Genomic DNA, 25,692 nt, shown 5'->3' on the forward strand with positions numbered 1-25,692 from the left:
CTATATATTCACATTTTCTGTCTCAGGGTGTTTGTTTTAGATACAATTTAAAACCCAAGGGAGGGGCGCCTGGGTGGCTCAGTCGGTTGGGCGTCCAACTTCAGCTCAGGTCATGACCTCGCGGTCCGTGAGTTCGAGCCCCGTGTCAGGCTCTGGGCTGCCGGCTCACAGCCTGGAACCTGCTTCCGATTCTGTGTCTCCCTCTCTGCCCCTCCCCCATTCATGCTCTGTCTCTCTCTGTCTCAAAAATAAATAAACGTTAAAAAAATAAATAAATAAAATCCAAGGGAAATTCAGAGAAGATAACAAAGTAAGAGGACCCTGAGCTCCCCTCAGCCCAAGGACATGCTAAGATAATGGCTACGTCTGCACAACTGACTCTGGAAACAGCCTGAAGACTGGCAGAGCAGACCCTCCAAAACTAATCCCAGAGAGGAATGAAAAGGGTAGGAGCGGTGGAGCTACAGTTGGGAACCAAACTTCCAGTGAGACTAACTATAAATGGAAGGTATGTCACAAGCATAGAGGGCAGTAGGAAACTCAGTGTAGTAACTCAACCCTGAGAAACACCACAGAAGCAACAGTTTAAAAGAGCTTGGATATATGTGAAGGAGATTTATTTACTAATCTTGGAATGTGTTCTGGAGGGGCAGAGATCTTCAAGAGATTTCTTGAGGAAGAAGAGTGCTGGTGGGCATCATTTTTCTTCTCCTCCCCCAGCCTAGGTAGCTGGAAACTTGCAGGAGCCAATGATAACACTCTCCATCTACCTTGCTAGCCCTGTACATCCAGCTTTCACAATCCTTTCCAGCTACACTGATCCAACCCACTCAACTTAGCAGACATCACTCCAAAGCAGCTCCTGCATTGCAACACCCTGTAAGCAGCTCCAGCAGGGACAAGTACCACTCCAAAGTGACTCCTGCCCTGGGGAAGGGATAAGGTAACCACACACCCCAGTGCCGTCAGTTCCAGCATCCTGGTCTCTTAGCTGTCTGCTGGGGGAGTAAGCCCTCCCATTCAGTGTTCCAATAGCTGTGGCAGAGATGCTAACTGTAGACCACTGGTCCCATTCACCAGTAACAGTCTCTGAGACTTGCAGGGAGAAAGCCCTGCCCTTTGATGTACCTGCAGTTCTGGCACAAATCCCAGCTGCAGACAGTCCACTAATGAGCCCACAGCAGCCTCGGGCCTCTCAACATTGAGGAAACTAACCCCCCCCCAACATTCACCACCCAATAGTACACCAATAGCAGGCAAACCTAGTCATTGCAACAGGCCTGGATAGAGACAATCATGGCTCAGCCAAAATGGGACGTGCATGCAGCCCACAGAGGGGACATTCCTGGAGCAAATGGTTCTGGTGACCAGGGGGACATTACTATAGGACACCACATGCCCTCTTCTACACAAGGCTGCTACTTTAAAGACCAGGAGACACGGCTGACATAATACATAGAAACAAACACAAAGAGTCATGCGAAATGAGAAGAAGGAATAGGTACCAAATCAAAGAACAAGATACTATCATTAAAATAAACTAGATGAAACAGAGATAAGCAATATGCCTGATAAAGAATTCAAAGCAATGGTCATAAAGATATTCAGTGGATTTTGGAAAAGAGTGGATGAAATAAGTGAGAATTTCAACAAGAAGAAAATAGAAAAAATAACCTCTCAGAGATAAGGAATTCAATTAATAAAATAAAAAATACACCATAGAGAATCAGTAGCAGATGAGAGGATGCAGAAAAAATGGATCAGCAATCTGGAAGACAATGTAATGGGAAGCATCCAAGCTGAACAGCAAAAAGAAAAAAAAATAACAATAAATGAGAAAAGGTTAAAGGAACTCAACAACATCAAGTGTAATAACATTCATGGTATAGGGATCTCAGAAGAAGAAGAGATAAAGAAGGACAAAAAAACTTATTAGAAGAAATAATAGCTGAAAACTTCCTGAATCTGGGGAAGGAAACAGGCATCCAGGTCCAGGAAGCACAAAGATCCCAGGAGGCCCACAAAATGACAAATAATGATTAAAAGAGTAATAAGTAATGATAAAGAGAAAATATTAACAGAAGCCATAAAAAAAAAAGTTTCCATACAAGTGAAATTCCCTAAAGCCATCAGCTGACTTGTCAGCAGAAACTTTGCAGGCCAGAAGGGAGTGCCATGATATATACAAAGTGCTAAAAGAAAACAAACAAACAAAACAAAACAAAACTACACTAAGAATACTTGATCCAGCAAGGCTATCATTCAGAACAGAAGGAAAGATAATTTCCCAAACAAAAGTGAAAGGATTCATCACCTTTAAACCAGCCTTATATAAAGTTTTGAAGAGAATTCCTTAAGTGTAAAGGAAAGGATATAATTAGAAATAAGAAAATTATGAAAGGGAAAATTTTGAGATGTAAAGCAAACATATGGTAAAAAATAGATTAAGCACTTAATAAAGTCAGTATGGAGGTTAAAACACAAAAGTGGTAAAAATCAATTGTATCTACAAAAATTAGTCAAATACACAAAACAAAAAGATGTAAAATGTGACATCATATACATAAAACATGGAGGGTGAGTAAAAATTTAGCGCTTACAGTGTGTTTGAACTTAAGAAACTATCACCTTAATTTAGACTGCTAGATACTTAAGAAGTTACAATGAACACAGCAGTGCCTGGGTGGCTCAGTTGGTTAAACATCTGACTTCGGTTCAGGTCATGATCTCATAGTTCATGGGTTTGAGCCTTCTGTCAGGCTCTGTGCTGACAGCTCAGAGCCTGGGGCCTGCCTTAGATTCTGGGTCTCCCTCTCTCTCTGCCCCTCCCCCACTTGCACCCTGTCTCTTTCTCTGTCTCAAAAATAAACATTAAAAAACATTCAAAAAAGAAGTTATATGTGAACACAATGGTAACAACAGATCAAAAACCTATAATAGTTACAGAAAAAAATAGAAAGTCTAGGGGCGCTTGGGTGGCTCAGTCAGTTGAGCTTCCGACTTCAGCTCAGGTCACGATCTCGCGGTTTGTGAGTTCGAGCCCCGTGTCGGGCTCTGTGCTGACAGCTTGGAGCCTGGAGCCTGCTTCAGATTCTGTGTCTCCCTCTCTTTCTGCCCCTCCCTCACTCACACTCTGTCTCTCTCTCCTTCAAAAATAAATAAACATTAAAAAAAATTTTTTAAACATAGAAAGTCAAGCATAACACTAAGTAAAGCCATCAAACCACAAGGGAAAAGATCAAGAGAAGAAGAAACAGGGAAGAACTATAAAACAAACAAACAGAAAACAAGTATATACCTACTAATCATTACTTTAAATGTAAATGGTCTTAATATTCCAATCAAAACATATCAGATGACTGAATGGATAAAAAGAAAATGAGACCCATCTATATGCAGCCTACAACTATCTCACTTCAAACCTGTAAACACATACAGACTAAAGGTGAAGAGATAAAAAAACATATACCATGCAAATGAAATTGCACAAAGGGCCAGTGTAGCAATTCTCATATCAAAATAAGCTTTAAAACAAAGACTGTAGCAAGAGATAATGAAGCACTATATAATGATAAATGGAACAACACATCAAGAGGATATAGTAATTGTAAATATCTATGCACACAATATAGAAACACCAAAATACATAAAGCAAATATTAACAGATATAAGCAGAAACTGACAGTAATACAATAGTAGTAGAGGGCTTTAACACCCCACTTACATCAATGGATAGATCATCCAGGTATAATATCAACAAGAGTGGCTTTGAAACACACATTATATCAGATGAAGCTGACAAATATACAGAACATTCCATCCCCCAAGAGCAGAATGCATATTCTTTTTAGGTGCACATGGACTCTCCAGGATACAACAGATGATAGGCCTTAAAGTAAGTCTCAGTAAATATTAAGAATATTGAGCTCATATCAAGTATGTTTTCCAACCACAACAATATGATACTAGAAATCAATTATAAGAAAAAAATCTGGAAGAAGCACACCAACATGTGGTGGAGGATAAACAAAATGCTACTCAACAATGAAAGTGTCAACCAAGAAATCAAAGAAGAAATCAACAAACACCTGGAGACAAATGAAAATGAAAACACAACAGTCCAACACCTTGGCATACAGCAAAAGCAGTAAGAGGGAATTTTATAGTAATCAGGCCTACTTCAAGAAATAAGAAAATTTTCAAATAAATTTCTAAGAAACTAAAGAAACTAATTTCTAAGAAACCTAAAGAAACTAAGAAGAAAAGAAAGGACAAACAAACCCAAGGTTAGAAGGAGAAAAGAAATAATAAACACCAGAGCAGAAAATAACAAAATAGAGACTAAGAGAACAATTGAAAAGATCAATGAAACCAAGAGTCAATTTTCTAAAAAAATAAAATTGATGGGGTGCCTGAGTGGCTCAGTCAGTTAAGCATTCGACTTTGGCTCAGGTCATGATCTCAAGGTTTGTGAGTTCGAGCCCTATGTCGGGCTCTGTGCTGACAGCTCAGAGCCTGAAGCCTGTTTCAGATTCTGTGTCTCCTTCTCTCTCTGACCCTCCCCCGTTCAGGCTCTGTCTCTCTCTGTCTCAAAAATAAATAAACATTAAAAAAAATTTTAAAAAAATAAATAAATAAAATTGATAACACTTTAGCCAAATTCATCAAGAAAAAATGAGAGAGGTTTCAAATAAAATCATAAATGAAGGAGAAGAAATAGCAACTGATACCAGAGAAATACAAAGGATAAGAGCATATTATGAAAAATGATATGCCAACATAGTGGACAATTTAGTCAAATGGATAAATTACAGAAACATATAATCTTCCAAAACTGTATCGGGAAGAAATAGAAAATGTGAACTGAGTAATTACTAGTAATGAAACTGAATTAGTAATCAACCAACTTCCTAATCCATCATACAAGGCCAGCATTAGTGTGATACTAAAACCAGACCAAAAACCTAACAACAACAATAACAAAAATGCAAAACAAACAAACAACTACAGGCCAACATATATGATGAACATAGCTGTAAAAACCCTCAAAAGACTGGCAAGCCTAATTCAACAATATATTAATTAGTGACCATGATCAAGTAGGGTTTTATTCTAGGGATGTAAGGGTGTTTCAGTATGTGCAAGTCAATCAGTGTGACACATCACATTAACAAGAGAAAGGGTAAAAACCATGGTAAAGATATGCAGATATAGTATTTGATACTTTCAACATCCTTTTCTGATAAAAACTCAGTGAAGTATCTCAACATAATAAAGACTGTACACAGCAAATCCATAGCTAACATCATATTCAATGGTGAAAAACTGGGAGGCTTTCCTCTAACATCAGGAACAAAATAAGGGTTCCACTCCTCCCACTTTTATTCAATGGAGTTCTGGAAGTCTCAGCCATCATAATAAGACAAGAAAAAGAAATGAAAAGCATCCAAATTGCTAAAGAAGCAGTAAAACTGTCACTCTTTATAGATGACATGTTACTATGTATAGAAAACCCTAAAGGCACCAACAAAAAACTATTACAACTGATAAATGAATTCAGCCAAGTTGCAGGATACAAAATCAGTATAAAGTATGTGTTGCATTTCTATACAGAAATATAAAAGTAGCAGAAAGAAAATTTAAGGACACAATCCAATTTACAGTTGCGCCGAAAGGATATAATAATTAATCAAGGAGGTGAAAGACCTAATCTCTGAAAACTATAAAACATTGATGAAAGAAATTGAAGATGAAACAACAAATGTAAAAGTATAACATGCTCATGGATTTGAAGAATTAGTGTTGGTAAAATGTCCATATTACCCAAAGCAATATATAGATTAAATGCAATCTCTTTCTAAATATCAACAGCATTTATCACAGAACTAGAACAAATAAAATTTTTCAAGAACCACAGAAGTTCTCAAATAGCCAACGCCATCTTGAGAGAGAACAAAACTAGAGGTATCACAATCTCAGATTTCAAGATATATTGCAGACCAATAGTAATAAAAACAGGATGTACTGGCATCAAAAGAGACACATAGATCAATGGAACAGGATAAAGAGCCCAGAAATAAGCCTACTCATATACGGTTGATTAATCTACAATAGAGGAGCAAGAATATATAGTGGGGAAAAGACAGTATTTTCAAAAAATGTTTTTGAGGAATCTGGTAGCTACATGCAAAAGGATGAAACTGGACAATTTCTTACACCATATACAAAAGTAATCTCAAAATGGATTAAAGTCCTACATATGAGAACTGAAACTCCTACAAGAAAACATAGACAGTAATCTCTTTGACATCAGCCTTAGCAATGTTTCTCTAAGTATGTCTCCTGAAGCAAGGAAAACAAAAGTGAAAATAAACTTTGACTACACCAAAATAAAAAGCTTTTGTACAGCAAAGGAAACAATGAAGTGGCAAAATGAAAGCAAAATAAAAAAGCAAAGGCAACTTACTGAATAGAAGAAAATATTTGCAAATGATCTATCTGATAAAGGGTTAATAACCAAAATAGATAAAGAACTTATACAACTCAACATCAACTAACAATCTGATTAAAAATGGGCAGAGGATCTGAATAGACATGCAGATGGCCAACAGATACATGCAAAGATGCTCAACATCACTAATCATCAGGAAAAAGACAACAACAACAACAACAACAAAAACCAACACCCCCCCCAAACAACAAAACAAATAATGAGACATCACTTCACACCAGTTAGAATGGCTAGTATCAAAAGGACAAGAAAAAACACATGTTGGAAAAGATGTGGAGAAAAGGGAACCCTTGTGCAATGCTGGTGGGAATGTAAAACGGTACAGCCACTCGAAGATACTGTGGAGTTTCCTAAAACTATTAAAAACAGAAGTACCATATGATGCAGTAATTCCACTACTGGGTATTTACCCAAAGAAAAAGAAAAGACTAATTCAAAAAGACATATGCACCCCTATGTTTACTGCAGCATTATTTACAACAGCTAAAATATGGAAGCAACCTAAAGTGTCCATCAAGCGATGAATGGATAAGTATGTGGTATACATATACAGTGGAATATTATTCAGCCATTAAAAAACAATGTGCTTTTGCCATTTGCAATAACATTAATGGACCTAGAGTGTATGACACTAAATGAAACAAGTCAGACAGGGAAGGACAAATACCATAGGATTTCACTTCTATGTGGAATCTAAAAAGCAAACAAACAAACAAAAGAGACAATCAAACTGATGTTTAAATACAGAGACCAAACTGGTGGTTGCCAGAAGGAAGGTGGGTGGGGGAATGGGTAAAATAAAGAGGATTAAGAAGGATAAAACTTCCAATGTGAAATAAATAAGTCACAGGGATGAAAACTACAGCAGAGGGAATATAGTCAATAATAGTATAAAAACATTTTATGAAGACTTATGTTGACTACACTTATCATGTGAACACTGAGGAATGTATAGAATTGTCAAAGCAATATGTTACACATTTGAAACTGAAGTATATTAATTATACTTCAGTAAACAATAAATAATAAAATAAAGGAGAATCAATGGCCACTATTTCCACTCTACAGTTTTACAATACGATTTCCTAGTTATCCAAATCATGGCACTAAATTAGTTTGCACACAGATGCCTAGTGTAAAGCCAAAGTCTAACATGTAGGAGATAGTCATGTTTTCTTACTCTAGAGAAGTCCACCCTATCAATGCATTTTTCAATAATTCAATAAATATTTATACAGTGATTATGTGCCAAACATGTTTTGTAAGTTCTGGGAAGACAATGATGAGCTGAAGCAGAGATCATCCCTGTCCCTGTGGAGTTTAGTATCTAGTGGGTGAGGGGACATCTACCAGGCACAAAATACAGATACGTTCAGCTGTCAGCTGTATATATCGAGTTAACAAATATGACCTTTAAGAATAAATAGAGTTTGCAGTTTCACTCTGTGTCCAGTATATATTTATCTTTAGAGAGTTTTTATCTTAATTATTCCAAAGAATAAATGTAGACAAAATGTCTTTTCTATCTCATTCCTTTGGCTTTATAAATACTGAGGAACATTTTGGAAATGTGAAGCCTTCTTGTGTGATGCAGCCACTTAACATTTGTTCTCTTGTCAGAAGGACAATGACTGTGGGAAATGACAAACCTGTGTTTCCTCTCAGCCAAGTCAGGCTCTTCATGCACTTGCTCATGGTGCAAATAAATGTCTGTGTCACAGCTGCTATCTTTCAGACTGGGTGCATCTATTCATATTACCTCAGAGAATGAAAGGATCAAACACAAAAAATACAGGGTCTCACAAATGACAGGATATCGCTCAAGGCAATGTCAACGACAAGAGGGGGTGGAGGCCAGAGAACACTTACTGGTAAGTGGTAGGGCTGACGTTGATGCGCCGAGGGTGACTTCCTGATTCGAACTTGCTGGCCAGAGTGACATTATTTCCAAACAGGCAATATCGTGGCATTCTTACCCCAACAACTCCAGCGAGCACAGAACCTGAGTGAATGCCTATCCTCATCTAAAAGAAAAAGAAAGAAAAATGAAAAGGATATATTTATGTTTTTCTTTTGGTATGCAATTCTTTTAAGGAGGGGTACTACTGCTAATTATGTAAACCACCGAACTAGGATCTCCTCAAAGACAGAAAGTTGGTCTTGGTCATCTTTGTGAGCCTGATATCTGGACCATTATAGTGGCAGTGAACATGAATACTATGGAATAAATAAGAAATTATAGGAAAAAATTGTATTTAATTAGCTACAGAAATCTGGTTATACTACAGGTCAGATCACCTTTCATTTGTACACATGTTCTAACACATAAAAACCTTATTATTTGCCCTCCATTTACTCTCACATACAACCCTATTTTTTCCTTCATAAAATTAAGCACAATTATAAATTAAATATGTATATTTCTGTTTATTTTGTTTACATGTTGGGTTGTCCTAGGAGAGAAGTATCCATATCTTTTTTCTTATTGCTGAATATTCAGTACTTAATATTATACCTAGAGCAAAGTAGGCCCTCAATGGTAAGTAATAAATGTTGAATAAGTTGAAAATAAGTGATAAATGTTGAATAAGTTGAATAAGAGTGTCAAAACTCTTCAACATTGTATTAAAATGGAGTTATAGAGAATTTAACCCTTGCGCCAGTCAAGAAGTATCTATTGAAAACCCTGAAAAATAAATTAAGGGCTGTATATTTTACACTCTGTGAATCTGATAACTGTTAGTCTGTCCCATGCCTTGGAGGAGTCCTCAGTGTGAAGTCAATATAAACTTCAGTGTGATTACAGCAATGAAGTTGCATGTACATGGTCTACACCAAAATAGCTGAAGCTAATGTTGACCAAGTGGGGAATGGGATCCTTAGTCCCAGGGGAATGTGGAAGAGAGGGAAGCAATCTGACCCCTAGGAGCTACTATGTAAGTAAAGTGTCACTCCTTCACTACCATGTCTCCTTCTGTCCCTATAGTTGTGAGGACAAAAAGTCATTCTGAGACTAACCTTTGTCAGAGAACTGGAGACTCCTGCATACATCAACTATTGATAAGACAGGCTGAAATCATTGTGATATAGCTGCATCTCTTAATAACCTCTTCATCTAATTTTTAAAAAGTGATTCTGACATTTATTTTGAAATCCAACACTGGTGAAAGAATAAAGATTTTTCTTTATTCTTTTTTTATATTTATATATATTTATAAAGAATAACTTTATATTTATAAATAATTTTATATTTATAAAGAATAAAAAATTTCCCTATTAGTGTGAACATACACCAGTATATATATAAACAGACTAACAGAAGAGGAAGTCGAGGAAGACTTCCATGTATATACAGGTGATTGATATATAATAGAGTTGGCATTTCAAATTAGTGAAAAAAGACGGCATTTCCATTAGGATGCTACAGATCAACTGTGTCTTCATGTTGAAAAAAAAATTCCAAGTAGAGTAAAGATCTTAATTTAAAAGGCACAACTTTACAGCTTTAAAAATAATTGTTTTAATTAAGGTAAAGGTCAATGTGCAGTATAAGTAATACTCTAAAATACAGAAATCCTAAAAAGTATAGACTTTTATTAGTCTCTCAGTAACAGTTCCCAGGTGAGTGGCCCAGATTGTCAGGAAGCTCTGTTTGGTCAGGGACAGGTCTTATCATTGTGTTCCTCCTCATGCATCATCACATATTCCTTGTTGGAAAACCTGAAGCTGAGTCAGGAGCACTCCCATGTTCCAAGTCATGATGGGGCAAGATAGATAGTGCAAGCTCAAGGGAAGGGTCATGATGTTACCATTTAAGGTGCTCTTCATTCCTTTGGGTAGATTCGGACTTACATTTTCTATCAATTTCCTTCTGCCTAAAAGATTTCTTCAAACATGTTTTTAACTGTAGGTCCACTGTCGATGAATTCTTTCAGCTTTTGTAGGTTTGAAAAGGTTTTTATTTTGTCTTCCTATCCAGATATTTTTGTTGGATATGGATTCTAGGTTGACAGCTTTTTCTTTCCTTTTAGTACTTTAGTGATGTTGTTCCATCATCTCCTCCTGTATACCGTTTCCTATGAGAACACTGCTGTCGTGCTTATATTAACTCCTTCATACGTACTAAGATCTCTTTCTGTCTTTTTCTAGTTTTGCAAAATTTATTTAAATAATTTTTTAATTAATAAACTTATTTATTTCTTTTTGAGAGAGACAGAGACTGCACAAGTGAGTGAGGGGCAGAGAGAGAGAATCCCACAATGTGCAGAATGAGAGGGAGAGAGAGAGAGGGACAGAGAGTATGGAGCCCAAGCTCACCTGAAGCAGGGCTGAAGATCACCCAATGTGGGGCTCGAACTCATGAACTGTGAGATCATGACCTAAGCCAAAGTCAGGTGCATAACCAAGTAAGCCACCCAGGCACCCCCTGCAGAATTTAGTTATGATTTTCCTTGATGTTTTCTTCATGCTTCTTGTGTTTGGGATTTGTTGAGTTTCTTGAATCTGTGAGTTTGTAGTTTTCTTCAGATTAGGAAAAACTTCAGCTATTTCTTCTTCAGATATGTTTTCTATACACCCCTCTATCCCAAAAACTCTAATTATATGCATATTGGGATACTTGCAGTATTTCCATGGAAGACAGATAATTTAATCATTTACATTACTTTTTCTGTTTATCTTGGATAACTTCTATTATAACGTCTTCAGATTTATTAATCTCTTCTTTTGTAATGTCTAATCTTTTGCTAACCCCATCCACTGCATGTTTAATCTCAGACATTGTGATTTTCCTCTCTAGAAGTTCAATTTGGGATTTTTCTTTTTCAGGCATCAAATTAACTTTTGAACATATGGAATTTAGTTAAAATAACTATTTTAAAACGTGTCTGCTAATACTAACATCTATTAGTCTATTTCAGTTTTGATTGGTCTTTTTCATCATTATGGGTAATATTTTTCAGCTTTGCTGCAAGCTAGTAATTTTTGGTTGAATGTTCAGTATCACAAATTTGACTCTGTTGAGTGGGGATATTTTTTATATCCTTGTACATATTCTTGAGTTCTGTCTATGGATGTAGTCAAGTTCCTTGGAAACAATTTGGTCTTTTCAAGTCTTGCTTTTTAGGATTTGTTAGGCAAGTCTTGAGCAGTATTTCATGTAGGGCTAATTATTCTCCACTACTGAGGCAAGAACACCCGGAGTACTGTACCCAGTGCCCATGATTTATGAGGTTCTCAGGTCTTCCCGACGGGAACAGGCAATTTTTTCCAGGTCCTTTGTGAGTGCCAGGAACTTTTTCCTCTAGTCCTTCCAGGTGTTTTTCCCTGTTAAGCCAAGGGAATCTTCTCACATAGAAACAATAATCAATGTTGTGCAGAACATATAGGGAGCTCCTTGGAAGAATGCTGGTGGTCTTTGTGCAACTCTCTCCTTACTGGTTCCCTGTCTGTGACCTCCAGCTTCCTTGGTCTCCCCAGATTGAGCTCCACCTCTCTGACTGCAGGAATTTGTTCGATGCCTCCTGATTTGCTTCTCCTTGCACCACAGTCTTGATATTCCCAAAACAACATACCAGGGAAATCCTATGTCTCATCTTATTTGTTTCCTATCTCTCAGGGATCACTGTTTTCTATTGCCTAGTGGCCAGTGTCATAAAAACTGTTCTATTGTACTTTTTCCTCCAGATTTTTAATTGTTTAAGGTAGAAGTATAAATCCAGTCTGTTATTCCATTTTAAGTGGAAGCAGAAATAGATAGTACTTTAAAAAAAAATTGTCAACGTTTGTTCATTTCTGAGAGATAGAGACAGAGACAAAGACAGAGACAGAGCATGAGTGGGGAAGGGCAGAGACAGAAGGAGACAGAATCTGAAGCAGGTTCCAGGCTATGAGTTGTCAGCACAGAGGCCAATGTGGGGCTCAAACTCACAGATGGCAAGACCATGACCTGAGTCAAAGTCAGACACTTACCCGACTGAGCCACCCCGGCGCCCCATACTTTTTTTTTTTTTTAAAGAAACCTGTCTGAAAAATGTAAGCCTATTTTTTTCTTTTTCTTTTTCTTTTTTTTTTTGAGAGACAGAGAGAGGTGCTCACGCAAGTAGGGGAGGGGCAGAGGAAGAGGAAGATAGAGAATCCCAAGCAGACTCTGTGCTGTCAGCATGGAGTCTGACATGGGGCTCCATCTCACCGACCATGAGATCATGACCTGAACCAAAATCATGAGTCAGATGCTTAACTAACTGAACTACCCTACCCAGGTGCCCCACAGGCCTGGTTCTGATGAGCGATTATCTATTTGGATTTAAAAAGGTGAAGAAGAAGAAGAAGAAGAAGAAGAAGAAGAAGAAGAAGAAGAAGAAGAAGAAGAAGAAGGAGGAGGAGGAGGAGGAGGAGGAGGAGGAGGAGGAGGAGGAGGAGGAGAAGGAGAAGGAGAAGGAGAAGGAGAAGGAGAAGGAGAAGGAGAAGGAGAAGGAGAAGGAGAAGGAGAAGGAGAAGGAGAAGGAGAAGGAGAAGGAGAAGGAGAAGGAGAAAGAAGGAGAAGGAGAAAGAAGGAGAAGGAGAAGAAGGAGAAGGAGAAGGAGAAGGAGAAGGAGAAGGAGAAGGAGAAGGAGAAGGAGAAGGAGAAGGAGAAGAAGGAGAAAAAGAAAGAAAAAGAAAAAGAAAAAGAGAAAGAAAGAAAAAGAGAAAGAGAAAGAAAAAGAGAAAGAAAAAGAAAAAGAGAAAGAGAAAGAAAACGGCTGAATGGCAATAGTCCTTTTAAACAAGATAATTATAAAGCACCTTCTCTCAAGTTAGAAAGCATTTTGCAATATTATTATATTTCTTTGGGTTTGCTTTTATGAGGCCCATTTATACTAAATTACTTTGTGTAATGAAGGCTTGCTAAAAAACACCTCAGATGCTAAGATTATCAGTTTGGACCTGTGATCACTGTATTGATCTTTTTATGCAGGAGGCAAGATACATCTCACAGCCTCTTTACTCTGTGTGTTTTGTTTGAGAAAGACTCTACACCCCCCACACACTACACAGAAGGCTTGTGTAGTTCCACTGCTGCCTCCTGTCAAAAGACCTGAGGGTTTTTTAAATGAAACTATCAGAATTAGAATTATTATAACCTAAAAAATGCTAGCAATAAAAACCCTGATATCCTTGGGCGGGGTGGATGGAGAAATGGTCATTTATTATCTCTTAGAAGGCACAAATTATTATCTCTTAGAAGGCACAAAACACCATGCACAAAATATCACCAAACATGCACAAAAATATCAATAACCACACAAATAGCACAAATTTGCTGTCATTGTGTCTATCATACAATGAAACAAAACTCAAAGAATTATTTAATTTTGGAAGGAGATACTATTGAGAAATTATAAACTGAATCATCAGCCTCTCTTTTCATTTCTTTTTTCTTAAGTTTATTTATTTATTTTGAGAGAGAAAGAATCCCAAGCAAGCTCTGTACTGTAGGCACTGAATCCTGATGCAGGGCTTGAACTCATGAAATCATGACCTGAGTCAAAGTCAGATGCTTAACCTGAGCCACTCAGGCGCCCATCTTCTGCATTTCTTTTGACAACTTACTGAGATTTCCCAAAAATTGGGAAGGATAGCAAAAAGTGTTGCCTATGTAAAGAAGGGAATGATTGCCTCACTCAGAATATGTCAGGAACATTGAGCAGTTAGACAAAATAGATGCATTCAACTCTCAATGATGAATTTAGATTCCTTTCAACAAGATTTAACATCATTTAAATAATTTAACCACTCAGAAACATTGGCATCCATCTGCCCAGGATGTCCTCACTAAAGAAGGTCATTTTGCACTAAACCAGTGGTTGTTAACTAGGGACATTTGTGCCCTTCAGTGAACATCTGACAATGTCTTGAGACATTTTTTTATTTTCACAACTGGGATGGGGAGCTGCTTCCATTCTTTTCATCTATTCAGTTGAGCTAAAGATCCCTAGGACAGCCTCCCCACAACAGAGAATTTTCCAGTCCAAAGTAGCAATGGTGCAGAATCTAAGAAATGGTGCAGAATCTGAGAAATGGTGCAGAATCTGAGAAATGGTGCAGAATCTGCCCTACACAGGCTTGTGGCACCCTATAGGTACTTAGTAGACCAGCACACACACGAAATAATAAATGCTTTAATCAGACCAAAGCCTTGATGCGTAACACTAGACTTCACTTTTCAGAGAACATTTATGAAAACAAATAGTGTTCACCCTAGGGATTTATTGAAAAACACAGTAACTTTTGGATCCATCCTGAGGTTAGGATGCCTGTTACCCAATCTCCTCTATCTACCTGAAATGTGTGAAAGACTGCAAAGCTCTGGGAAACATCAGAGTCCCCACTCATCAAAAGATGCAGTTATTCTCCTAATACTTCACTGATTATTCATCTGCTGAGGCACATAAACAAGTGCATTTTAAGATAATATTTCTCCCACGGTGCCTAAAAATAGAAGGCTTATAGGGTTAGACCTCAGAAACCAGATGAAACTGGTTTCACCAAGAAGGAATCTTTGGGTTGGGAGAGCAGCACAGATTCATTAGTTGAGCCCCTCATTTTACAAATAAACTCAACTCCAGAGGAGCACAATGAAAAAGAGCAATTAGTCCACAGGGGGCGCTCGTGCAAGTTCCCTTCCCATACCTCATGGCGCCCATCGTGGTGCTTATGTGGCAAGGACCCCTTTTTAGTTCAGTAAATAGATGGACTAATGCCCAAATGTCCGAATCAGACTGAAACCATGATTAACAGGAGTTAGGAGCTAGCAAGTTATGAAAATCAAATACCAATTTGTGTTGAAATAGTCCTGCTGGAGCAAGACAGAATTTCCAAATTAAAATAGAAGGTCTATAGTAGGAAAAAGAAGAAAGACTTCTGTAGAAAGAGCCAGTTATCTGTGTAATCATGTTTGCATTTAAGTATCATTCTGAGATTCATGTAGTTGAGATTTTAAGCTTTTAAAAATAGTGAATTGGGGCGCCTGGGTGGCTCAGTTGGTTAAGCATCTGACTGGCTCAGGTCATTATCTTGGGTTCAGGAGTTCAAGCACCGCCTGGGGCTCTGTGCTGACAGCTCAGAGTCTGGAGCCTGCTTCAGATTCTGTGTCTCACTCCCTCTCTGCCCCTCTCCCGCTCATGCTCTGTCTTTGTCTCTCTCAAAAATAAATAAATATTAAAAATTATTTTAAAAATAGTTAATTAACTGTTTTAATAGCCAGGACACTAAAATCGTTACTCACATTGTTAGGAAACAGGGAAGAAAACAAGTACTTTATTCTTCTTCCAGTATTAGCATGCATTATAAGTTTCATCCAAAAAATATTTCTTTCACTAATAAAAGGAAATAAATTAAATTGATTTTCACATTTTTGTCTCATTATTTTATTAATAACCAATATTTCCCTGACAAGAAAATGTCACTTAATGTTTTAACTTCTAATTTTAAAAGCTTGAGATGCTGAGGCAGAATACAATCAACTCATAAAACCTCTGTAGTTTTTCACAATTTCTCCTTATTTCCCCCACGTGTAGGAAAAGCAGGGAGAAATCATCTCTGTAGATATGTGGCATTTTTCCTTCTATCAGGGGACTCAGCCTCCAACTGATGGTGTCAAAATGTCATAGTCGCAAGTAATATGCTTGGACAAATAGCACTTTGGGCAAAATGTCTCATTGTGTTTACTCTGAACATTACAGAAGCACCACTCATAGATAAATTTCAATTTACAGAAAATACTTGACAAAAAAAAATGGTTCTCATTGCCGGTATGTTAACATATAATTTCAGACACAAGATATATGGTGACTTTTATAAAATAAAACGGTAACATTTTAAATAATTGGTACTTTAGAGTTAGGGGAGAAAGTGAGTTGGTAATCTTGTTTATGGTGTTTTGGTGGGGAAGGATAGGACCTTAAAAAAGATGATTAGGAGGGCATGCCCTGGAATCCTACAAAGGGTACCACTGGCAATGTTATCAGAGACTGCAGGGGGTGGGGAGGGGAGGGCACTATGGTTCAGCTTCACTGTAACCTTCTCACAGGGTATTGATAACCATGTATGTGAGTGATTATTTAAATACATTTGCTGCTAATAAAAGACTTAAATATGACTGAATTTGTAGGAGTCTTATTACTAAGGCCTCGAAGTAGAATCTCAAATTTACCTTTGTGCAGAAAAAAATGCTTTAAGAATTGTTTTTCAAAGGGAGAAACTGATTTAAGACAATTCATCTCCTTGAGTTAAATATGCGTGCATTTGGGAATAACCAGCATATAATTTAGCAGTTGAAAAACACAGCATTTTGTCCTAGAAATACAGACACTGATAAATCATTAACATAGTGCTATGCTTTAAACACATATGGAACTGCTCATTATAATAAAGATTAATAACATAATTAAAAGATAAGCTTTTTTTTAATTTAAGAAGATGATTGATACTATTTTCTAAGAGCACTTGATTTTTCATTCTGATATGCAGAAAAGAATAAGAAACCTTTATCTCAAGAAACATCCAATCTTTGGTTATCTAACCTGTGATACTAAGGGAATACTTACTTTACAAATCACATCTATAACATTTATCAAATCATTCTACTAAATACATCTATATTGTTTAACTGCACAGATTGAAATTTCCTTCTAACTAATATCACAAAGGCACTCCTTGTTAATGGCTCATTTTTTAACAACAAAGTATGTTAATTACTAAAACTTCAAAGCTCTTAGAAGTTTCTGTTTTGAGACTACCACTAAAAAATAATGCTACTGACCAATTCTCTCTCTGTTAACTAATGAAAATCTTCTGTCAAAATGCAGATCTTAACAACAGGTAATCTAGAATAAGTTTCTAGTCTAAAAGAATCTTTACAATATTATGGATTCAAAAAATGATTTAATAAAAGCTTAAATATGTAGAAATGGCATAAAGGAATTTACAAAGAATTCTAATAGTAAGGATTGTGTATTCATCAATTTATAAATTAATCCATCTAAAGTAAAAAATTTACATTAGTTTTTCTTTATATTTTTAATATTTTTATCTATTTATTTGTAACTTATTCTCAAGACCAAGCACCAAAGTCAACCAATAGAATAACTTTCCTTTCAATAGAAATAACCCTGAAGTCGAGCCCTTTTAATAATAATGCACAATTTCAAAGAAGAGAAAATCCCTCAAAAGAAACGTACAATGCAAAATGTGAGAACTCCTTTGCCCTTTGCCCATTCCTTCCTTTCAGCTTCCTTCCCTTCCTTTCCTTCTGAAGGTTATTATGTAACAGTTCAATCTCAAACACTTACTAGGCATTGTGGAGGAAAGGAAGGACAGAAAGACTTTATTCACTTACTTCAAGGAACCTGAAATGTTACAAAATTAAGGAAAGATAGAAACCTTATTTCTTAAGAAAAAATATACATGTGGTCAACAAATATCACTTTCAAGATTTTAGATAATAACATTACTACTTTACAATTTTACAAAAACTGAAAATAAAATTTGCAAATATAGGATTTTCCACTTAGATTCTATTTAAAACAAATAAAGTTCCTCTATGAGAAAATGGCATATATTATAATGATGTCCATGCTTACTGCTGATAACTAAATTTCTTCAGAGAAAATTGAGTTCATTTTACATCTCGAAAGAGTTCTATATCTCAGAAAACAATGAACTTGATAGATGTGTAAGAAAAAAATTAATGAGTTTAATTATTAAACATTAATAATTACCCTCTTTCTTTTATAAGCCATTATTTTTTTTCTTTATAAGAATTGATAGCATGGACATGTTTATCCCCCAAATGAAAGTAAAGTAACAAAATTAAATTCTTGAGTTACAATGTAGAACTCTTGGCCACACATCAGAATCAAGGGGGGAGACTTAAAATTGCTGTTTTGGTTCTCACTTCCAGAGATTTTGATTTAATGAGTCTGGAATGAGACGTGGGACTTGTAACTCCCTCTAGAGTTTCTAACGTGCATCCAAAGTTGAGAACCACCAAGTGTAGAACATCATTTCAGTTTCTGCTGGAACCAAGTCGTTTAAATAGCCCGGCCCTTTCCCAGCAAATGGTTTTAGCAGTGCTGTGTAAATACTTTCATATGCATTCACACATACATAATACCTTTCAGTTTTGAGAAGGAAACACAATATTCCCTCTTGCTCTTGGAAGACAACATTCCTGTATGTTGAAGACTTTTGAAAGCAATAAGAATATATGTTTAATTAAAATATTAGCAAATTGGGTAGAACTATGAATACTCCTCAGACTTCATATATTTCAGTTGGTTAGAGACAGAGGTTTCTTTGAGACCTCAGCACATCTGTTTTTGGGTGGGTGGCAACCCAGGCTCATATATAGTGTTTTAGAGAGTCTACATGGCTAGGGCCAATAGAACTGTCAAGAGAAAGAACCTCATCTGGGAGTGTTGGTCATTAGAGCAAACCTAGGACAAGCATGGTGGCTGGGATGGAGGGCGCTGTAGGCTTATGGATGCTGAAAGCAGTGTTGTCTCTGAAAGTTGTCATAGACCAGAATCTGACCCATCACTTACTTGCTCAATAATCCTGGGCAAATTACTTCTCTACATCGTGTCATCTATAATATAGAGATACTGTACCAGCTTAGGTGGTGGATACCTAGTGTTGACTCATATCAACACTAGGTATTAGTGTTGACTCATATCCAACATGAAACATTAGATTATTAACTTGTTCTAGGAAAATACTTTTTTAATCTTCTCATAGTACAAGGGCTGGGGAATTTCCAGGTTCACAGACCTTATTCCACAGATATAGAAACCTAATCCAAAGGGTAAGTGGCCTGGGGCGCCTGGGTGGCGCAGTCGGTTAAGCGTCCGACTTCAGCCAGGTCACGATCTCGCGGTCCGTGAGTTCGAGCCCCGCGTCAGGCTCTGGGCTGATGGCTCGGAGCCTGGAGCCTGTTTCCGACTCTGTGTCTCCCTCTCTCTCTGCCCCTCCCCTGTTCATGCTCTGTCTCTCTCTGTCCCAGAAATAAATAAAAAACGTTGAAAAAAAAAAAATTTTCAAAGGGTAAATGGCCTAAAGAATGCAGCTAGTAAGGATGAGAGTCCAAATGCAAACATAATTCTTATGATTTCTACCGAATTGGTCCTTCCATAACATCTTGGTATTTCTCTTTCTTAATTCTTTTTTTTTTCATTACTAGAGATGAAAATGCACAATGATAATTTGTATTTCTACAAACCTCCACAAAATCTGCTTAGTTATATAGCATTATCAAAGGAATAAAACAAGGGAAATTATTTTCTGAAAAATTCTTAAAAACATTCTGCGAACTAATGCCTACAATAAAATTCAAATACAACAACCATCATCATAACTAAGCCTAAGGAGACATGGCTATTAAATGCAATGTGCTATCCTTGATGGCATCTTGGAACAGAAAAAGGACAGTAGAGGAAAATTGAGAAAATCTGAATAAATTATAGATTTTAGTTAATAATAATGCATCCATGTGGGTTTATTAATTATAACAAAAGTGCCATACTACTGTTTGGAGAAAAGTGGATGTAGACTATTTGGGAACTCCTTGTACCAACTTTGCAATTATTCTGAAAATCTAAAACTATTATAAAATAAAAACTTTATTTTAAAATGTAAATCATCTGATCCTCCACCAATAAAAGGACACATTTTCAAAGTTGTTGTTTTTTTTAATCTTTACAAGTGTTAATATATCCTAGTCATGTTATTACTGTTGTTACCAACATTTTTCCATTTGGGCATTAGATGGCACTCATGCTCATTTTACTGAGCCGGTTGACTTAATATCAGCAATAGATCTCTCAACTCCAATATGTTTCTGGAAGATCTGGCCCAATATTAATTTTAAAGGTAAATTGTTTGAAAACAAAGTTAACCCCATAAAAAGGTTTAAATAATTACCTTAGGTTGGGAGGCAAAATTCAAACAATGAACAAAACCGGAAATTAAGAAATCATTAAGTAGTATTCATAAATCTCAAGGGCTCCAAAGGCAAACTTCAAGGCATCTACAGATCTCCTTAAGATGTTCATATATGTTGGATCCATCATGTTTATCAGATTTTCAAAGGATCCATAGATACCCCAATATTTGAGAACAATTATTTTAATATACCTTTCAGTTTCAAACCATGGCCCTATCTTCAACATTTACCATTAAATTTTGCATTTAATACACAATTTTAAAAAGTTCAACTGAATAAACAAACTGATGAGAAGAATGAACAAAAGGAAATTCTATGCTGAGCCCAAATGTCACCCCTTCCCTTCCTCTAAATACTTACATTATACTTTTTTACAACTCAAGTCATTGGACACTTATTTATCTATGTATCTCTCCTCAATATTTGCAAACTAAGATTGAAAAGCACCTTTTAAACAAGGGATCTTGAATTGGTGGTTTTATACCCAGTCCTGCCAATGCTTATCATATTAGTCCTGTAATTGATAAAGGAACATCATCCCAGAACTTTATAAAGTTGTAGCTTTAGATCATCCCAAATCTGGCTAAAAATTAGAAGAAACTAGTTAATGGCTGCAAAAAGAAAATAAAAACCTTAGCAACTGGGGCTAAAATTACAACTCAAACTGCAAAATTGTTCTTTTAGTGCTGCTTCAGTCCAGCTGTGATGTTTTTATTTTTGATGGCATTCTCTAGCACTAAATAAAAGGCTAATAGATTCTCAGGAATCAATGAGTCCATGGACTAGAAGAAGTCATCTGATTTAACCAGGGCTCTGCTTTTAACCTGGGCTTTGAGAGAAAGCTCTGAAGTTTGAAATGAAAGGCTTTGTAATATTTATTTCTAATTAACACAACACTTGATGATGCCATCTAAGCAAGCAACGGGAAAAAGAGTAGGAAACCTTTTTCTTCAAAAAGGTAACATGATAAATGAAGAACGTATACAGAGCAGTCATCAAAGACCAATTCTATGTGTGTGTGTGTGTGTGTGTGTGTGTGTGTGTGTGTGTCGCACACACACAATGTTAATTTTAAGGAATCTCTTCACACAAAGAACTCCGAGAACAGTTCATGTGTACGGATTTGTTTTGACCCCATTTTCTGAGCACGTGAAATGTGGGATAAGAACTCAGTAGCTTCAACCACACCTTTCTTTTTTTTAATTTATAAAGGGATTTCTGATTCTTTGTGTTTACTAATGTGTGACTTTATAAGACTATTAAAATCTACACAGTTCTTTTGATATATTTTATTATGGGGCCAAGTCACCTATATATTCCTAAAACCACCCCACTGCTTTACTGTCCTGGGCCTTTATTGTTGCTTTTTACCTGATGTGACTCCCTTCCACCACTTGCCTGGAGGACATTTTCAGACACCCAGCTTGGCCATCATCAGTGCTCTGTACCCATGCATAAGCTGCTCTCTCTGCTCTCCCCAGTCCTTGACCTATCTGGATGGCCTCTCACCTTTCACACCACAGCTTATAAATCGTTTCTTCCATGTAGCCTTTCATCAGGAATATAGGTGTCCCGGCATGAATTGTAGTCACTGCATTTCCCCTAACAGGCACTACATTTTGTTCATTTGTTTTCATTATCTATCTCTTTGACATGGTGTTAATCTCTGAAAAACAAGGGTAGCATATGTCTTGCTTACTGCTATATCTCAGCACCTACCAGAACATTTCTGCATATAGTAGTGGCTCAATAAATATTGAAGTGAAATATGAATAAGTCATTTCTTTCAACACCTCAGAATATGACTATGCCTTTTGAATTAGATATCTGAAACGTGTTTTGTTTTCTTCAACTGTTCCTCTTCATACAAGAAATACCCTAAAATGCAGATTTAACTAAAGAGTAATTTGCTAGAAACTTGCCTAAGATACTCCCCCATGTGTTTTAATTTTACTTCTAACACCAAGTGAAAAACAACAAGATGAACAAATAGAAGAAACTGAGTCAGGTTAAGTGACTGTATCGGAGCAATGGCACCTGCCCAGTGGAACTAACTCTCTAAGGGTTACCTGTGAGGGCTGTAATCAGGAGCCAGGCACGTGGCAAAATGAAGCCAGTTCCCACTTTCTTATTGACACTAGCCACTAAAACATCGAGCTGTGATATCCATTTGGCATATGGAACAGAACATATATATCCTACAATTACCAAAATTATATCGAGTACTTTAAATGTAAATAGGGACGGGTATCATCAGAACAAAAATCAAGCCATGGCAGATTACCATTCTTTAGTATAAAGTAACACATTTCAATATGTAATTTGTTTCTGTCACAAAATTAAAAAAGAGTATATTCTCATAGAAAGGACTTAGAAGTGTTTCAGGGTACCTTGAACCAAACATCAGAAATGGTAAGATACCAATTTTTATTATGAACTTAAGAGGTGGTCAGTAACAGACACGTGCATGTCTAATTAAGTGCCTGAATCTCCAGTGACTTTCACAGTGACAGCATTGGACCCAACTTCTTACACCAGATTGTTTCTGTCCCTTTTATATAGCCATGCATGGACTATGCATTACTTTTTTGGGGGGGTGGGGGGAGAAGCAAATAAAAGCAGATGTTACACAGTATGATTCCCCCTTTTCCACCAATAGGCAGGCAAGAACAGACTGTGGGTTTTACGCATTTTAAGGACTTTTGATGTGATTAAGAAAGCTATCAAGAGGCTGAGACTCAGTCGTGTCTATCTTGTAAATAGGTGATTGATACAAATTTATTAGGTAAACAAGCAAAACTTAAGTTGTACATTAGCAGATTATATTTTTGATCCAGAGTACTGACATGGGCTACAGGATGGAAAATGACTTTAGACTTTTGGCTGAGGAACAAAGATGGCAGGTTAAAGGAGTTCTTACTGAAATATGAGTGGTAATGCTGATGGAGAGGAGGAGCCGTCTTGGAGATTTAGGTGGCAAATTGATGGGACTTGGTGACCAAATGCAGGTAAGGTTAAAAGAATTATAAGGATGTCCAAAACTCTGGATTAGTGTGCTAGGTGTCATGGATTGGAATAAAGGCTAAAGAAGAAAGAATACATTCCTTTGGGTGAGATGAACATTTGAATGGGAGTGTTAAATGTGAGTTAGATTTGAATGGGAAAAATCAGCTCTGAAGTGGTTCCACATGCCGTGTCTTTGGCAGATTGACCAGTGAAACACGGGGGAAGAAAGAAAAAGAGCTGGGTGAATAATTTTGGGGAACAAAATATTTAAAAGATTCATGATCAAAGTATAGCCAAGTCCACAGTCTGAAATTGTAGAGTAGACACACGTAGGAGTTGTAGATCAGGGCAAAATGGCAGGACAAAACCAAGAAGTAGGTGATGTGTAAGGAGGCAAGTGACGAAGCTTGAGGCAATGAAAAAAAGGGGACCTTAAACGTAAAGAAAACCCATCAGGACAAGAGTCAGTCCCTTCACAAAGCCTAAGTTCTGGAGAAAGAAGAAAGTAGGCAAAAAGGACATCCATGTTGCGGTAAGCAGAGACTCAGAGGCCCATCCTGACAATGGGAGACCAAATTTGAGAGATGTCCCGAGAGAGGCAGCCCATCTGGAGAGTTTCCCACTGAGAGTCCCCTGAACCTGACTCACAGAATCTGGCAAAGAGAATCCAGACACTGGCATTTTCCCACATCTGCAAGATGAGAACATGTAATGAGGATATGAGCTTCTCAATTAGATGACTTTAGTCTCTTGATCTGGGAAGGAAACCACAGACATTCTTAATTTCTTAAGCCTCAGAAGAATTTTCAATCTCCTAAACACAGCACTAAGGTCACATTTTTTAATTGCTCCTTTGCCCCAGTCATTTAGAAAGAATTCAACAGAAGAAAAATACTGTAACACTTCTGAAAAAAGAAAATCACAGACCTCTTAAAAAGGAAAACAACGCATGTTCAGAAACTAGACTTAGTTTAGTTTAGTAACTGAAATCACTTAGAAATCTTTAACTGGCTTCTCTTCTCTCCTTTCCTGTTGTTCCCACCTTAGCTGGGGCTGTCACTCTCTTACCGAGTACCACCCTGATGTACCAACTTGTCTACCTGTGTCTAGCTTGGTTCCTCTTCAATCTTCCAATACATAGCTTCCAGGTGGTACTTTCTAAAATGTTCTAGGACATTCTTCTGAAAAAGTTTCTCCCCAACTAAAATCTCTCAATGGTTCCTGACTTCCTCCTGATTAATATCCAGACCCCTTTGCAAAGAGTTCATATTTTTTAATGGCCTGGCTCCTTGCCAACGGCCCTGCTTCATCAGACACTCCTTATAATTTCTCCTCTTAAAACACCATGTGCCTTCTCATTTTCTAAATTCAAAGAATAATTTCACACTTCTGCACTTTGGATATGCTATTTCTTCTGCTTGTACTGTCCTCCTACTTTAATTACCTGAGAAATTCCTACTCAATCTATTAATCTTCAATGCTCATCTCACATTCCCTCTTAATAAAGACTTCCCTGCTTTCTTGACCTCCCTCTTCCCACCCTTCACCAGCCATTGTCTATCATCCCATCCGCTTTGCTATTCTGGTTTCTTGTACACTCCTCTACTTTAGCCTGTATAAGTAATAGTAGACTCTTAAAATCTTACTGAAGAGATGAAGAGGTCATTTCTGTAGCAATCCAGACTAATCTTTGGAAATCCCTAAATTCACAAAGCCAGAGCATCATAAATTTCTCCCAAAAATGTTTCTTAAGAAGGAGACAAAACATATGTGTATATGAATGTGCAGATGATGAAAAACAGTCTCAGCTCACTGACTAGCTCCCTGCCCAACTCCTATCTCATGGACAATTTAAATATATGTCTAAGTGAAATTACTATTTATGGTGTATAACTACTCTGTACTTACTAGTGAACTATTCAAACTAAGAATGTAAATTGTATAAATACTAAGGATCAATATTATAGCACTTACTTGTTTAAACATTTGCCAATCCATCCCAATCTACATTCTATGAAAGGACAGACCATGTCTATTTATTTTTGTGTAAGAAATAGTAAATGTTCAATAGATTTTAGATGAATAAATGAACCACATACCTGAAATTGCAATGTTTAAAAAAAAATCACAAAATGCTCATTCCCTGCTTCCCTGGTTTTGAGAAGAATGTAACCACATCTTCCTGTTTATAAAA

The 25,692-nt window shown here is 36.9% G+C and overlaps 1 protein-coding gene across 1 annotated transcript in view; it reads right to left on the reverse strand.

The window, feature by feature from the left end:
* Positions 1-25,692, reverse strand: part of GUCY1A2 (guanylate cyclase 1 soluble subunit alpha 2) — a 339,638-nt gene that overhangs the window by 44,802 nt on the left and 269,144 nt on the right. Inside the window, exon 7 of the mRNA XM_058686628.1 lies at positions 8,381-8,535. Within this exon, the coding sequence (XP_058542611.1) occupies positions 8,381-8,535 (155 nt within the window). The remainder of the gene's footprint in view (positions 1-8,380; positions 8,536-25,692) is intronic.

This window comes from Neofelis nebulosa, chromosome 10 (assembly GCF_028018385.1).
Source record: "Neofelis nebulosa isolate mNeoNeb1 chromosome 10, mNeoNeb1.pri, whole genome shotgun sequence".
Lineage (NCBI taxonomy): Eukaryota > Metazoa > Chordata > Mammalia > Carnivora > Felidae > Neofelis > Neofelis nebulosa.